Source organism: Nothobranchius furzeri, chromosome 12 (assembly GCF_043380555.1).
Source record: "Nothobranchius furzeri strain GRZ-AD chromosome 12, NfurGRZ-RIMD1, whole genome shotgun sequence".
Lineage (NCBI taxonomy): Eukaryota > Metazoa > Chordata > Actinopteri > Cyprinodontiformes > Nothobranchiidae > Nothobranchius > Nothobranchius furzeri.
This window is the reverse complement of record NC_091752.1, coordinates 64,627,542-64,643,784: the sequence shown is the minus strand read 5'-3', so window position 1 is coordinate 64,643,784 and position 16,243 is coordinate 64,627,542. Positions and strand designations below refer to the sequence as shown.

At 40.4% G+C, this 16,243-nt stretch overlaps 1 protein-coding gene across 1 annotated transcript in view; it reads left to right on the top strand.

The window, feature by feature from the left end:
• Positions 1-1,735: 1,735 nt before the first annotated feature.
• The window catches only part of sp100.1 (SP110 nuclear antigen, tandem duplicate 1), a 61,778-nt gene continuing 47,270 nt past the window's right edge, over positions 1,736-16,243 (top strand). Inside the window, exon 1 of the mRNA XM_070542827.1 lies at positions 1,736-2,068. Within this exon, the coding sequence (XP_070398928.1) occupies positions 1,925-2,068 (144 nt within the window). The 5' untranslated portion in view covers positions 1,736-1,924. The remainder of the gene's footprint in view (positions 2,069-16,243) is intronic.

Below are 16,243 nucleotides of genomic sequence, written 5' to 3'. Positions count from 1 at the left end.
ATACTGATTCGGCATTCAAACTACCGTTTGTAAAATGTCTCAGGGTTCTCCCCATCAGTCCGTTTGTAGCGTTTGGATTTTGTAACAAAACACCATTTTACAGCCTTTACGAAAGCATTTATGGAAGGCTTTTACGAAATGGGGACATATTATGCAAAACTCACCTTTTGCATCTTTTTGTGCTACCATGTTGCTACTGCCTCTATAAACACTCCAAACATAAAAAAAACCCATCCATCCGTTTTCTGCCAGTGTTCAGTTGTAGGAATTATGTGTCTAAAACAAGCCGTTTCAAAAAGTCCCCGTTTGTGATGTCACCAACGAGGAAATTATCACACAACCACCTCTCACCTCTCCAAGTTGGAGGAGCAGCGACACTACTCTGAACTCCTCCCGAATTTCGGAGCTTCTCAGCTTTCAGCAGTCTGGGGGGGGGGGGGGGGGGGGGTCAGATCCAACTTGTTTTCTTAAAGTGACGGAGCCCTAAAACGGTGTGGGCGACGATGGCACAGGAGTCAAGTGCTCGCCCCATAACTGGAAGGTTGCAGGTTGGAGCACCGCTTGGTTTGTCGCTGTTGTTGTGTCCTTGGGCAAGACACTTAACCCACATTGCCTGCTGGTGGTGGTCGGAGGGACCGGTGGCGCCAGTGTTCGGCAGCCTCGCCTCTGTCAGTGCGCCCCAAACCTACATCGCAGCTCATCTCCACCAGCGTGTGAATGTAAAGCGCCTTGGGGGTTCCAGGACTCTAGAAGGCCATATGCAATACAGACCATTTACCATTTAAAACAGCTCATTCTAGAAGGTACAGCAAATGTCAAGAATAAATCCGCTTAAATCACCTTATGTGAGAGGAAGTGTGTGCAAAGAAAGTAGGGGAGTTGTTGTGTTTTGAGGTGGGTAGAGAGCCGGACGGCAGTAACTTTATCCACAGGAATTTCTTTAAAGTATGGAGGAACAATCGGGCATCCATCTTGCAGCAGAACTTAGGAAGTCCCCCATAACTCTCCACTGCATCTCTATTTATACAGATTGTACTTCTACTGTATTTTACATATATGATGAATATTTTATGACTATTAAGCCCACATGCCAAACCAAATGTCCTGTATCAAAGTAACATGTCAGATGTTTGCAGAAAAAAAAGCATGAAAATAAATTTAGTATTCCAGGAGTTATGACTGATTAACTCTTCATTGCGTCTGTCAAAAAGACAAGTGGGAGACCAGTAAGATGGGAGCCCCGCCAATCATCAGCACCAAGAGGCTGTAGCGGCGTTTGCAGGGTCTATTCTTGATGTCTGTGGTTATCCATCCCATTTGTATGATGGGATCATGTGAAACTGAAACTAAATTTCTTGGTAGTGTAACAATCATGTCCAATAAAGCTAAATCTTATTCTATGATTGTTTCACATTGTTTTCCTAGAAAGATTTATGTTCGAGATATCTTAAATGTTTATTTTGAGTAGGTGGAATTGAACTGTTGCTCCATTCAATGTTTAAAAAAAAAACCTAAACAATTTCCTTTTTGTAGACGTCTTAAACCAAATAATTTGTACATAATGTCAACAAGAATTTACTATTTAAATACATAGTACGGACAAATAATAGTAATAATAATAATAATGAGAGTTTTGACAAGCAGCAATTATGTTATTACAAGCTAAACGTGCTGCGATGATTAAATCTTAAATCTAAAATTGGCTTGCTATATAACGATAACTTTCACTTTCTAAACGTCACATCTGGCCAGAAGTCAGATTACAGCTGATTTCTTGGTTGAGTAATCCCGCAGCAGCACGTTCCCTGTTTGGTTCCTTAACACTGAACCTCTTAAGTTTATATTTGTACTCGTGCCGCAGTAAAAGACTCCGCTGGACCGTTTTTAGTGGCCAAACTCGCAGAAACTGGGTTGTTGACCAGAGATGGACCCGCTGGACTTCCTGGAGCCCGACGAACTGCTCCGGTTCTTCCGCCGCAGTAAGACAGAGATGTCCCTAATGGAGAAACCGTACACGTTTCTGAGCCAGCTCAAGGACCACAAACTGATCCCAGACGACATATTCAAGGTAAATCAAACAGTTTGGCTTATTTACGATCGCAGAATCTCCGCAGACCCGAGAGAAGCAGAGTTGAAATTAACGCGGGAAACCACGAGGCCAAAGGGCCATTACACCCAATTTTTCTCTACTCTGAAAATCTTTGCTCTATCTCTGAAACTACAACTCCCACACTGTTCAAACCTGTTCTAGATTATTCTACGATAATAGTAGATTGCATAAAATTTTGTTTGGGATTTGTGAAAAATTTCCCTGATTTGTGAAACTTAAACAAAGCCAGATTTATGCATTTTTTCAGCACCTGCCCGACACTGGAACTGCTTTAGCTCAAATAGTACAGCACCTACACCAGGGGTCCTCAGTTATAATGGTCCGAGGGCCACTCTCAAAAAAGACCCAGAAGCAAGAGGGCCGGTGTCGGTACAAGATCTACTTGGGTTGGGTGCAAGATCCATTCCAATAATACCTAGCTGCAGACGCAGCCCCGACAAACCACGCCCCCGACCAAACACGCCCCCATGTGCCTGTTGAGCTCCCCTGGTGGTCAGAAAAGGGAAATATCTCAATAACGGCAGCCCTCCCAGCGGGCGGGGAGAGCTTAAACCTGGGTCGGATCCAGGGCGCAGCATCCCACTGTCAGCTCCAGCAGGTGATCGGGCTGTGGTTTTAATTCCCAGCGCGGCAGGGGAGCTCATTCCTGGGTTGGATCCGGTCCGCAGCAGCCCGCCACAGGCTCCAGCAGGTGATGGCGGTGTTTCAAACCCTCCCAGCGGGGCAGGGGAGCTCATTCCTGGGTCGGATCCAGGGTGCAGCACCCAGCCTCAAGCCCCCTAAACAATTTCCTTTTTGTCAAACGCCTTTCAATGCGAACAATACAATTGAAATAATACGTTTATACAGAAATAGTAACAATGTAATTAAACAGACAGGACTCCAGATTTAAATATGAATGCATGGATTTTTTTTCTTGCATACACACTTTTTGGCCATCCCCAGTGGGATTATAAAACACAGATACCACCAACAAATAATCAGTTGCCGGACAATAGGCGCAACATACCTATGCTTACTTAAGTTAGCAGGTGAGTAATGTATGTGCAAGTGTTTATTTTAAATGCAATAAGATAAAATATCAGAAAAAGTAATTAGTGGTAATAGTTTTAATTAACCCCTTAAGCCCACTAGCCTCCATTTATGTGGGAGCACGCTTCCTACAGCAACATTTAACTTTCAAACATTTGTTATTACAGGCACTAACAGTGGGTCTAAGTCAATACGAGTGAGTAGTTAATATTTATGTCACTATTTATGATTTTTTATTGCTTCTTTACAGTGAAAAGCTGCTGATGTGTAATTTTTAGGCATATTTACATGTGTATATATGCATTTCATATATTCTGTTAACAGGAATAATTGCTGGCCCTTTGACACAAAATGTATTGATTTAGAAATTACTAAAATATTTTGCATTAAGTATACAATTCACAAGACTAGTAAACTGATATTGACCATACACTAATCTTTAAAAAATATACTGTAAACACAAAAGCAGAAAAGTTTTGCTTCAGAAAAAAAGTTCAGACAAATGAAACAACCAGCAACAACTTTTATTGGCCTTACAAATACCTTCAAAAAAAAAAAAGTCAACACAATACTACAGCCTCTTCAAAAATTCAGTTGAGTCCAGAACTTTTCTGAATTTCTCTGAGTATATGAGCAGTTCCATGCCATTGGACATCAGCTGCCTCTCACTAATGAGACAAAGATAAATATCAATTAGTAAAAATCAGGGATGTGTATCGTTGAAATTCTGACAATACGATACATATCACGATACAGGGGAGACGATACGATATATCACGATATATTGCAATACATTCAGTCAGACGTTACAAGCAATTTTTTTTACTGAATTTATTGTAAGAATGTTCAATAAACTGTCCAAACTGATACGTAACATGTTTAACATGAGGTATCTGACCCATGATGGAGGGATTTACATTTTAAATGGTGGAAACAAAACCCGTTGCACACTGCTGCCAACTAGCGGGTGGCGATTGAATTGCACCAAACGAAAAGTAAATACACAAATGTTTGCATGTAAATTCTTTCAAAGATTAGATACACGGCTTTTGAATATCGATGTAATAATCGCAGGGAAAAAATCACGATATATTGCCATATCAATATTTTCGATAACGGCTTTTGAATATCGATATAATATTGCTGGAAAAATTATCACGATATATTGCCATATCGATATTTTCTTACATCCCTAGTAAAAATGACATTCACACCTAGAGGCTGTCATAAACAATGTGAAAACAATACATATAGACATTAGCCCTGTTCTTGTGTTTGTAGAATACCTCCAGTCATACTGCAGCCCACTGCCGTACATTTCTGTGTCTTTGTCCGTCAACATTCATGGACAGCTGAAAGCGCATGGATGGTTGCCTGAGTAATGAGGTGAACAAAAGGACATCTTTCATGTAGACATTAGTCTGTCATGTTGCAGGTAACAAGATATTATCCATGAGTTATAGACTGACAACAGTACTGCTACAAAATATTTTCATGTGATACATAAACATTTTCAGCATGTACCTCTGGCAGAAGCACATCCATCATGAATGCCACTTGATTGTGACATCTGGTTGTCTGTGCTTCAACCAGGCTTGTCAAGAAGCCCATCACTCTGTCCAGCTGTCCACCCTGCCCTTTGATGAAGCCCAGGTGGATGACACTTTTCCTGCGATGATTGCCTGTAAATAGAGATATTTTTGGAGGATGCTCAAAGTAAATGTCCAAACACTAGGTTAGCAGAACATGTTTCACTTGAATAATTCATAAGTCATGTTTTGACTGAAATTAGTTACAGTGTGCAAATTTAATTATAAATTTCAAACTCACTTCCAGATGTAGCAGTAGGCCTTTATCCTGAGTGATAAATGATATAAGAAGATCACCTGCTGACTCTTCTTTGGTCTTCAGCTTGCTGAGCCCTTTCCTAAAATTAGATCAAAAACCATTTAGATGCTTAACAGAATTATTCTGGTTAAGCAGATTAAATAAGATAAGTTGTTTCGTGGTCCTTTGCATGTCCTTACCACAAGCCTGTCGTAAGACACGTCTTTACTCAGGATCCCAACATCTCAGGTTGTGGTGACCACGTTCAATTCAATTCAAGTTTATTTATAAAGCGCCAAATCACGACAAGAGTCGTCTCAAGGCACTTCACATAATAAACATTCCAATTCAGGTCAGTTCATTAAGCCAATCAGAAATAATGTTTCCTATATAAGGAACCCTGCCAATTGCATCAAGTCACTGACTAGTGTCAGTGACTTTACAGCAATCCTCATACTAAGCAAGCATAAAGCGACAGTGGAGAGGAAAACTCCCTTTTAACAGGAAGAAACCTCCAGAGGATCCTGGCTCAGTATAAGCACACACACACACAAGCACACACACACACAAGCACACACGCACACAAAGACAAGTGATGTGTCTATAGTTCTATTGTGATATCTTAGTAAATATTCTATTTGGTGAGAGATAAACTTTATTGTATTTATCCTAGTGAATCTATTGTTAAACGGGTAAACTAGTAGTAGCACATCCAACTTCAAGGAAACAAAAAGTTATTATCAGGAGAGGGAGAATGTTTTAGTGGTTAGCAACAGTGTGCTAGACGATGGCCCCCTCCATGAGGCCACCACAGCTCAGCAGAACGTCGCTGTAGCTTCTTCTGGGGAGAAAAACACTACAGAGAAAATAAAGTTAACAGCTGAAATTGCACAAAATAGTACAGTTAAAGAGCAGACTGTAGAAAAAAGCAGTAGAGTGTGAAAAGTGGTGAGTGTATCCTCCAGCAGTCTAAGCCTATAGCAGCATAACTACAGAGATAACTCAGGATAACCTATACTATTTAGATGTAGGCATGTTGGAGGCAGGACAAGGGAGAGCCGTCTTTACCGACTGTACACTCCACCTCCCTCTACTCCCCCACTTGTCCTGATTTAAGCTAACATCAGATTTTAACCATAGACCCTATCAAATAAAAATGTTTTAAGCCTATTCTTAAAAGTAGACAAGGTGTCTGCCTCACAGACTAAGGCTGGGAGCTGGTTCCACAGGAGAGGAGCCTGATAACTAAAAGATCTGCCTCCCATCCTAATTTTAGATATTCTGGGAACCACCAGTAAACCTGCAGTCTGAGAGCGAAGTGCTCGGTTAGGAACGTATGAAACAATCAGATCACTGATATATGATGGACCTTGATTATTAAGAGCTTTATATGTGAGAAGAAGGATCTTAAAATCTATTCTGAATTTAACAGGTAGCCAATGTAGGGAAGCTAAGACAGGAGAGATATGATCTCTCTTTTTAATTCTCATCAGACAACGTTGTGTTGGTCCATGCCGTCATTGTCTTTAATCAAGACACACAAAAACATGACTTCATGCACAGCAGTTAAAATTAATTTTATTTTGTTGTCATGCAATAATCTTCACTCATATTCACCTGCTCTCTGGGTGGAAAGCTGTAAGGTGTCTTAAAATACACATGGTCGGTGTCCTGTGGACTCAGAGGAAAGCAAATAATTGTATCAGTTTGTTTTACAGTTATCCAAAGAGGACTGACATTTGCACTTCTTATACCACCACTATTGAAAGTTGACAACATATCAAACTCTCTGCTTTTTAAAATCAACAAATCAACCAAAACACATTGGAAAAGCTAAATACAACAACTGATAATTGTGGGACTGCTGCTGTCTCAGAATCATTCCATCCCTGAAAGTGGTGACCTATTTTCAAACAGGCAGGAGTAAGGTCGTCACTGACCATGGTGCTGCTTTCATGTTTTCTTTTTCTTTTTATCCTAAATACGAAACGTTACCATCAGACTAATATTTACTGGATGCTATACACGCAACTACTTGTCAAAAAAACTATAATACATTTAAATGTTGACATGTAAAAATATATCTGAATGGTTTTTAAGGGAATTTTCTGTTACATGTTTTAACAAATTTTACACGTCTGAGTGCGACAATTTTTGGCCTACCACATTGCCGTCGTGAGTTTGCTGCTTATTAGATGAGGAGTCATAAATGGTCAAATAAATAGCCTATTGTTACGTTTGTTTTGGCCAAAAGGCTTGCATGTAGCCCATTAAAAATTATATAAAACATATTTTGCGTCCATGATGTCTTCCCCCACTGCCAATAATGCTTAATTTTATATAAAAGTGTTTCAGAAAAAAATCACTAATGCGCTATCAAACTATGTCTTAAACGTTCAAATTTAAAGTAAAAAATCTTCGCAAGTTGTAAAAATATAAATCTGTCTTTACCTGAACTGTCATTTCCATCTGGTGTTGCAACACGCATGCGAGTTCTCTTGTCTTCGAACATGCAGGCGTCTTTTGTCAATAATACCTAGCTGCAGACTGGGAGGGCTGCCGTTATTGAGATATTTCCCTTTTCTGACCACCAGGGGAGCTCGGGGGAGCTCAACAGGCACATGGGGGCGTGTTTGGTCGGGGGCGTGGTTTTTCGGGGCTGCGTCTGCAGCTACAGGGTGTCCGCGGGGTTTTAAAAAGTATTAAAAAGTGATAAATAAAAATAGTCAAATTTAAGGCCATTAAAAGTGTTAAATTTGGTCACAGAGGTATTATTTTTTCCAAATTAGGTATTATTTTTTTCAGACTATCAGGTGTCGTATTCTGAACATCGACATAGAAATATATTCCGAATGAAATGTTTTGAACGATTATGAAAACAAAACAAGCCGATTATTTGCTCCTCCCACTTGCGCTGCCCTGAGTTGCAAATGAAGCGCTCCTCCACAGTGTTGCCAACTTAGCGACTTTGACGCTATTTCTAACAGCTTTTCAGACCCACTTCTTAACTTTTTAAATCTTAAAAGTACCTAGCGAACACCTCAGAAACATCTCTGGTAAGTTGTAAGCCTTAGCTACTTTCTGGATAACTATCGTCGACATTTCCTGCAGGTTAGCTAAACACTCCGCCTGCTCTCCGGACCGTTCTTCAGGACATTATAGGAAAGGGAATGATGTAGTGATGTGTCGGTCGCTAAAGAAACAGCTCTCGGAATCTTGGATTAACCAGAGTGAGTGACACACACCGTATCTGCGGGCTCCTGAGTCGCTAAAAATGGCTAAATGTGCGCGTGCGGCGCGCTAAACACACGTGCAGCTTGCCCCTGATTGCTGTGAGACCGGGTTGGGGGGTGAGGGGTGCAGCTGTGGTTGGGACAATTATTACATTAACTGATGGACTTGTAAATAAATAGTTTATAAATAAGGTAGAAGTAAGTTCCTCACGCTGATAACTAATCTCTCTGAGGACACGGTGCTAGTGCACGCTCCTACAGCACCTTGACATGACTCAATAAATGTTATGCAAAATTTTGTGAACATCAATTTGCATGTATTTGTCATAAATGCCACTGTATAATTCTTGCTGTCAGTATTTGCAAGATATTGGTATTTGGGTCTGTACTGGTTAGACTTAAATGAGTTAAACCAAGGTCTATAGCCCTTGGGTCATAGACTATGAGCTATAAGTATATTGGTCTTTTTATACTGGGAATCAGGAGTTATTTTAGTGATCATCTTGTTTCTTGTTTATTTTTGCCCTGATTGTGCCCTGAGCAGTTTTATGACTGAATAAAAATAAAAAAATAAAAATCTACATAAATTGAAAAATCATCTTAAATAATCGAGATCTCAATTTCAGTCACAATAATCGTGATTACTGTTTTCGCCATAATCGAGCAGCCCTACTTTAACATATCCGGTCACATAATGATGACGTCATATTCAGTGGTCTGTGCATCATTTCAGGCCTCATGGTCAACTGTCTGAACCGCTGAACAGAAGTGCCTGGCTTATTTTCTAAGTAAAATAAATATGTGCAATACGTTGTCAACATCAGTGAGTCTCTAAGTCTATTCTTTTTGTATGTTATATATGTTAAAATATGTGTAAATAGGTCGCTGATTAACACTTGCAATTTAGTGTTGTGATGGTTTTAAAAAAATTCTGAAGGTAGTAAAAAAAAGTATTAAAAAGTAGTAAATTTTACTTAAGGATTGCTGTATATACCCTGAGCTAGACCTTACCATGTTACGTTGTTATCACGTTACGTTGGTCCAGGCAAATTTTTCTGTTGGAAAGATGGACAACTTTTACATAGAAATCCATCATTACCTCTTTGAAAATACACTTTTAGCATAGAGCTGCATGTATATTAGGGCTGAACGATTAACTGCATGTGCAATTAAATTGCGAGGTGACAGAAGGAGATTTTCTAATCGCAAAGGCTGCAATTTGGCAGCGAGTGGTTAGCGCAATGCTAATATAGATGGAAAAACCCATAGGAATGCTAATGCTAATATCACCGATTACATTATTACAAATTATGAATTAGAAACGTGCCAAATGATTACAATTGGAATAGAAAGTAAAACTACCATCAATCAAATAAGTACAGACAGGTATTTTAGTAAAGCCAGAAAACTTTTAACTCCAGAGTTTTGGCTAGCAGCTATGAGCGTAGCTGAACTACTCATGGACAAGACGTCAAAAACTCTAAACACAAAATACTTCAATAAACGGGACACACTTCTTTCCTGCAAATACAATTTCACAGGTGTTGCTATAATACCTATGATCCTTCAAGGGATGTGCTCAAAGAGGAGTTCAACATTATGAATACAATATAGTGTTTTATTTTACAAATACCATTATAAACACAAAAAGCCTAAAATTCTGTATAATTAATGAGCATCAGACCCACGTGACCACAGAGCTAGCTCAGTGAAAAGGCCTCAGTAGAGCCTCGGTCTCTCCTGGAAACTGTTTCGGGATTTTGAGTGTCTGTGCTTGTGTATTCTGTTTTGGATATTATTGGTGCAATTGTTGGACAAAATTAATTGAAGTAATAGAGCACATATGTCAGAGTCAAGGCCCGCGGGCCAGATGTGGCCCGCGGAGCATTTTTATGTGGCCCGCGAGATAAATATCAAAAATATATTAAAACTGGCCCGCTGGCCGATTTTACCGCAAAGACTTCAACTCCCATGATGCTTTGCGGCGTCAGCGCGGAGCCGACGCGCCCCCTCCTTTGTGTTTTTTCAGCGCCTGCTGCCGGTCTCTGCAGCTCCGCTGTCTCGGACAAACTAAACACTCCTCTCACTCAGCGCCGAGTTCACTCAGCTATTTTCTGACGTTGAAGCCCAGAAACGGAGATTCTAGCCGCTCAGTAATGTGTTCACGACTGAAAGAGAAAGTTTTCCAACTAACGTCCAGACAGAGCTGATAACTCCAGCGAGCAGCGACACGCTCAAACCAGCACGACTCTGTGGTTGTGTTTCCTCCCCGACACACAACAACGTGGTCAAGCTGCTCAGACATGTTCAGCAGCACAAACCTATGTGAGCACCTGTTGTCATCTAATGTTGTCATTATTATGATGAAGATGAACAAAACAACAGGAGTCTCCTCAGCTCAGATCAACCCCATGATGCAGGTATCTGGCTGGAACAGGTGAGCATCACAGTAAACCAGTGGAGCAAACTGAGCTTTAAATATGTTGGTTTTATGCTCTTTTTCTGCTCCAAAACATGAAAGTTAACAGGTGAGATGTTGCATTTTCATTTAAGATAAAATGATATTTTTATTTTGTTGTTGGCCCGTGAGAAAAGATTTAACCTACAGTAAACAGGAAGTGGAAAGGCTGCAGATAGATGAATAGAATAGAAAATCCCTTTATTGTTCCTCAGTGGGGAAAGCTAGACGTCACAGCAGCGATGACACTTATTACAGGAGAAAAAAGGAGAATAAAAAATAAGAAAAATGAATAAACAAGAAAACATAAATCCTGAATAGATTTTAAAAATGCTGAATATACCACAAGTAATGAATACCACTGATGCCTTTTATTTAAAACTGACTTGCTCGTGTGTCATTTGGTTATTCCACATTCAGTGTTAATGCAGAAATAAGTTTGTTTCCAAATTTAAAGGTTCAAAATTGCATATATGTTGATAAAGAAAATGTGCAAATTTGCCGTCACTTTCTCAAAAATATTAAGTTTGGCCCTCGACTCCGTCCCAGATTTTCATTTCGGCCCCGTGTGAGTTTGAGTTTGACACCCCTGTAATAGAGCGTCCAAGGAGTCTCCACTTCACTTTTTTTCGGTAAGTTAAATTATATTTATGTATTTTAGGTCACTGCCGCCTTTTTACTAGCTGAGTTTATCAAAGTAGCTAGCTAACTATCATTTTAACATGTATCATGTACTGTTTAAACATGAAATTTAGATGTAAAATACGGTAAAATAATTAATAGGGCATATGTCGATGGGTAAAACCCAGTGCATTTAACATAAAAATGGGTTGAAATATGACGGAGCGCTTGGAGGGACACTTCTGTGTTCCATTATTCCATCCGGTTCTCCCCAGCGGTCAGCCCGGTGCTCGTCTGACCGATGCGGCGCCTAGCTGCTGCGCAGGCTGACCGCTCGTGGAGCTCTCGGACTCTGAGACAGACCTGACCGCAGAAATACTGCAGCTCGGTGATTTGTTTGATAGTGCTTGATGTTAGTCTCCAGAAGTCTATACAGGGTATCTGCGGGTCCTTAAAAAGTCTTAAATTAGCTTTTCCAAATTTAAGGTCTTAAAAATCCTTAAAAATGACTAATAATCCTTAAATACAGCTTTCAAACGTCTTAAATTACCAAAGACCTAATAAACAAGATTCTATTATTTCTATCAAATTTTCCTGAATTTCTAGTTCAGCGTTTTTTGTGTATGATGTTGGCAAAAGCGGAACCGTACACATTCAGTTAGTTGTGAAAGGGGGCTTTTTAGATGAGCACATTAGCTGGTTAAGCTAGTGGGAACTTGCGCCATGGGGAAGTGCAAGTTTAATGGTAACTGGTTGGTAGGGCTGTAGCGAAGCCTCGACGAAGTCGACGGCTCGATTCTAAAAATTTGTCGACGTCAGATCCGGAAGTCGACGCACCGCGCCCACTTGTTGCATCCCCAGGAGTTTGTAAATAGAGGAGGAATCTGCCTGTTCTTCCTCTAGTTCGCCCTCTTCTCCGCCTTCACTAACATCTCCGCCAAATACCGAAGACCCGGAACAACGTCCGTCCTCTACTAGATTATTTTCCTGTTTTGCCCCTTCGTCTCCCGGCAACGGACAACAACTTCCGGGGTCAGATGCGCTGCTTCGTGTCTATCGCAGATGTAGAAAATCACCGGGAGCGCTTCTCCCTTCATTAAGGAGCTTCTTTCAGACATTAGGAGAGCTGTTTTGGTGGTAGCAGTCTCTCCTCCGTGCTGGTCTGTTTGCTGCTGGGTGTTTTTGGTTTATTTAAACTTGGTAACTTCAACTTAACCTTGGTAAAGCTACTGTTAGCATCTTCGCTAACAGCTTCTTGCGTTGGGATAAGCTGTTACGTTTTGGTTTAGAGTTCATCTTTTTTGTGGTGTAGATCTCCCTTTTATTACATTTAGAGTGTTTTGGGTTTTCGGTTTAGTGTAAAATATCACCTGAGTTTGGTTTAACCCGTAACACCACTCGCCTCACGCACATAAGTGACCAAAACAAAGAAGCATGGAGACACTCCATCTTCTACCACCTCTCAGGCAGCAGCCTGCACTCCCAAGTTCTACACGTCACCAGAACATAACCAACCGCAACACAATAAAAGCAGTGTTATACAAAATGGAAGGCCTGTAGTGTTTATTCTCTTACAGTAAGAATTTATCAATTTTTTTGAGGAATTTATTTGAGATTTTCTGGTTTTTGTTAATTGTGCAATAGAAAAATAATCATTAGATTAATTTTCTAAATAGTCATTAGAATAGTCGACTATTCGATAAAATAATCGTCAGAATAATCGTTTTAAAAATAATCGTTTACCCCCAGCCCTACTGGTTGGCTAATCCTACGTTCGCGACATAGGTTAGCACCGGTTCCAGGCAATAGCTGGAAATTATAGCTTAAATTTAATTTTTAAAATGGCTTAAATTTGGTCAAAGTGGCCTTAAAAAAGGTCTTAAAAAGTCTTAAATTTGGCTCCCGTAAACCTGCAGATACCCTGCTATAGGGCATACAGGGTTTCCCTTACGGCTGAAATCCCACCGCCACGCCGACAAGATCCCAAGTTTTTTTGTTTTTGTTGGCGCTGTTTCCCGAAGAAGCAGCGGGAACTACTATGTTGTCGCTTGTGATCACAGCCGGCGGGCAGCAAGGAGGAGGAGGCAGGGCAAGGTGAAGTTACAGCATAAGTTACTGAGTTTAAAATTAGAAAGGTAGCAGTGGATATAATGCTTTTAATGATTCTGTTTCAGGTGGAAATACTGTGTGTGTCCTGTGGCCCATGAACTGTGTCAGCCCGGTTCTGGATGTGGCCTTGCTGAGTTCTCTGTAGCAAGGTTTTCTGGTGCTTGTGGCCGTTCCAGAGTGCACCTGATCCTTGGCGGTCTAACACTTCACATCCCAGCACACGCACGAACACATGCTTGTTGATGTTTGTTGTTCATGATATTTGTGGTTCATGGTTTACATGTTTATAGTTGTTCATCCCACGTTTTCTTGATGATTCTCACCCCGGCTTTCCACAGGAGCCGTCAGCAGCACGTTACTGCAGCAGCACGTCATAGCTGCTGATAGGAACCGCTGTGGTCAACAGAACCTTTTCCACTGGAGCCGTGGGCAGCCGTCAGCAGCGCGAGTCGGCCGCGTCTCAGGAGCAGCTAGGGATGGGTACCTTTGACATTTGAATCGATCCGGTACTAATTCCCGGTACCTACGAGTCGATACCGGTACTTAACGGTACCAATTTTCGATACTTTTGAGTGTTTATTATTTTAATTCTCTTTTATAATTAAATATATATTTTTCTCAATATATAACCATATTTGATAAATATCACGATAAATAACATACAAGTTTGTATTTTAACATCGTCCTTGTAGTTTTATAAGCTGATAGTTAAACTGAAGCAAACATCTTTACTGTGAACTAAATTTACTGTGTATCTTCATTCCTTTTGCCGTCCTTTTTCATTTGATTTTTCCTACTGGGAAGTTAGAATTTCCGAGGAGAAAGTGAACGCACCATTAGCTGATAACAATGGTGGCAATGGAAGCTAACATATCAAGCTAACGTTATCTTTAACAGTTTATTTAGCTGCTGGAGCAGATTAAAACGATGATGCCTCAAACTTAGATCGTTGTCACTGGTTTTACCTTCACCCAATCACCCGTCGCATTTAGTAAAGTGAAGCCAAACTTTAGAGCGCGTTCATGTTCTTCTAGTCGGAAATTCGGAGTTCCGAGGAGAAAGCGAACGCACCATTAGCGAAACGGAAGCTAACAAATCAAGGTAACGTTATCTTAAACATTTTATTTACCTACTGGAGCAGATTAAGATGAGGATGTCTCACTTAGATCGTTGTCTGTCGCTAGTTTCATCACCCAGTTACCCATCACATTTAGTGAAGTGGACCCAAGCTTTAGCGTGCGTTCTTTCTACCATGCTGCTCTGTTTACAACGGGCTCGCAGGGACCGGCGACATAACGCTCTTGCGCATGCGCAACTGTCTTGGCAGTACCGAAACGAGGCACCGTTTGAAATGACGTGAATCGGTGTTCGGTCGGTTCTATGGAATTCGGTCGGTACCATAAAAAGTACCGAATTCGGTACTCATCCCTAGGAGCAGCATGTCGCGGCCTTTACGCGCCGGTTCTATTTTCTACGCGCGATGCCTCTGAAACGGGTCAAGTTCGACATTTTTGGGGAAGGAAAGACAGGAAATCAGACGCGGAAATGGAGAGAAGCTCCCGAGATTTTCAGAATAAAGAACGTACTGCCTTCCGGTTGCTTTACTTTAAAAAAGGTTACTAACTGTGCGTCCCCGTGAGAAGTTATCACCTAGCTAGCGGTCTCCTTTGTTTTTCAGGTCCGTATTGGCGATTATAAAACGGACAGAACATAAAACACAAACCATGTTGTAGTTTTCTCCTGCTTGTTGTTGTGTTTACTGACGAAGTCACTCGTGTGACTTCGTGCTCTGTCGGTGACAGCTGCTCCCCTGCTGCTTCGCGTCTCGTGGGAAGGGCCAAGCAGCAGATTACGCGAGCAAGACGTGCTGCTGACGGCTCCCGTGGAAACCCGGGGTTAGAAATGTTTCTTCACAGATGCAGCTGCTGGTTGCTGTTTTTATGTTGGTTTCCTAGTTTTTTTTATTTTTCTCTTATTTACTTGTTTATCCTCTATCAACAGTCTTTATTCCAGATTGGTTCAGCATTTACATGCTGATGTGGCGATACATAACCCAAACCAATATTACAAAAACATAAATTTTTACTCAAGGGGAACCTCGTACACATTAAGGCTCCTCTTGATAGAGCAAATCTGTTCAGCACATTCTGACAGACAGACCACCATTCTTCTGTCATGTTGCTGTACAGGACATTTTTAGAGTTTTTCTTTTTAAAGATAAGTAGTATTACATTTAAAGAGCAATACTTTCACATTATCATTTTCCCACACTTTCTGTATACCTGTACTTTGTTGTTTTTCAATAAAGAATGACAAATTATTTAAGTTTTTTTTTTTTTTTGCACACAAATATATATATCTGTAAAAAATATCTACAAAGCTAATATTTACATAACAAGTATGACTGGGTTTTGCAATACGGCAGCCTCTAAGGTTTATTTTAGTAAGATTTTTAAACCAAGTAAAGTTAGTAAAGAACACATTTCTATTGGCTGCTAAGAAACTGTTGGACTTAAAATGGGCCTGTTGTACAAATAACTTGGAATAAATGATTCTTCCTTTTTTGTCTTAACCAAAGAAATTCCAGTAATTGAGCAAAAACTCAATGTATATTTTTTATACTACATTTTATAAAACAACAGGGCACAAAGTGTCGGCACATAAAAAAAACGTAATAATAAAATGGGCCCAGAGAGTTGCAGAGTGAGTGCAACATTGTGGTTTGAAGGAAGAACAGTTCAACAGTGTAATGGCTACAGATAAATTACATCATCAACACATTAGCTAGAACAGTCAGGGATATGTTTATCCTGTTTGCCTGAAAATAAATCTGTCCTAAAGGCCAAAATTCAA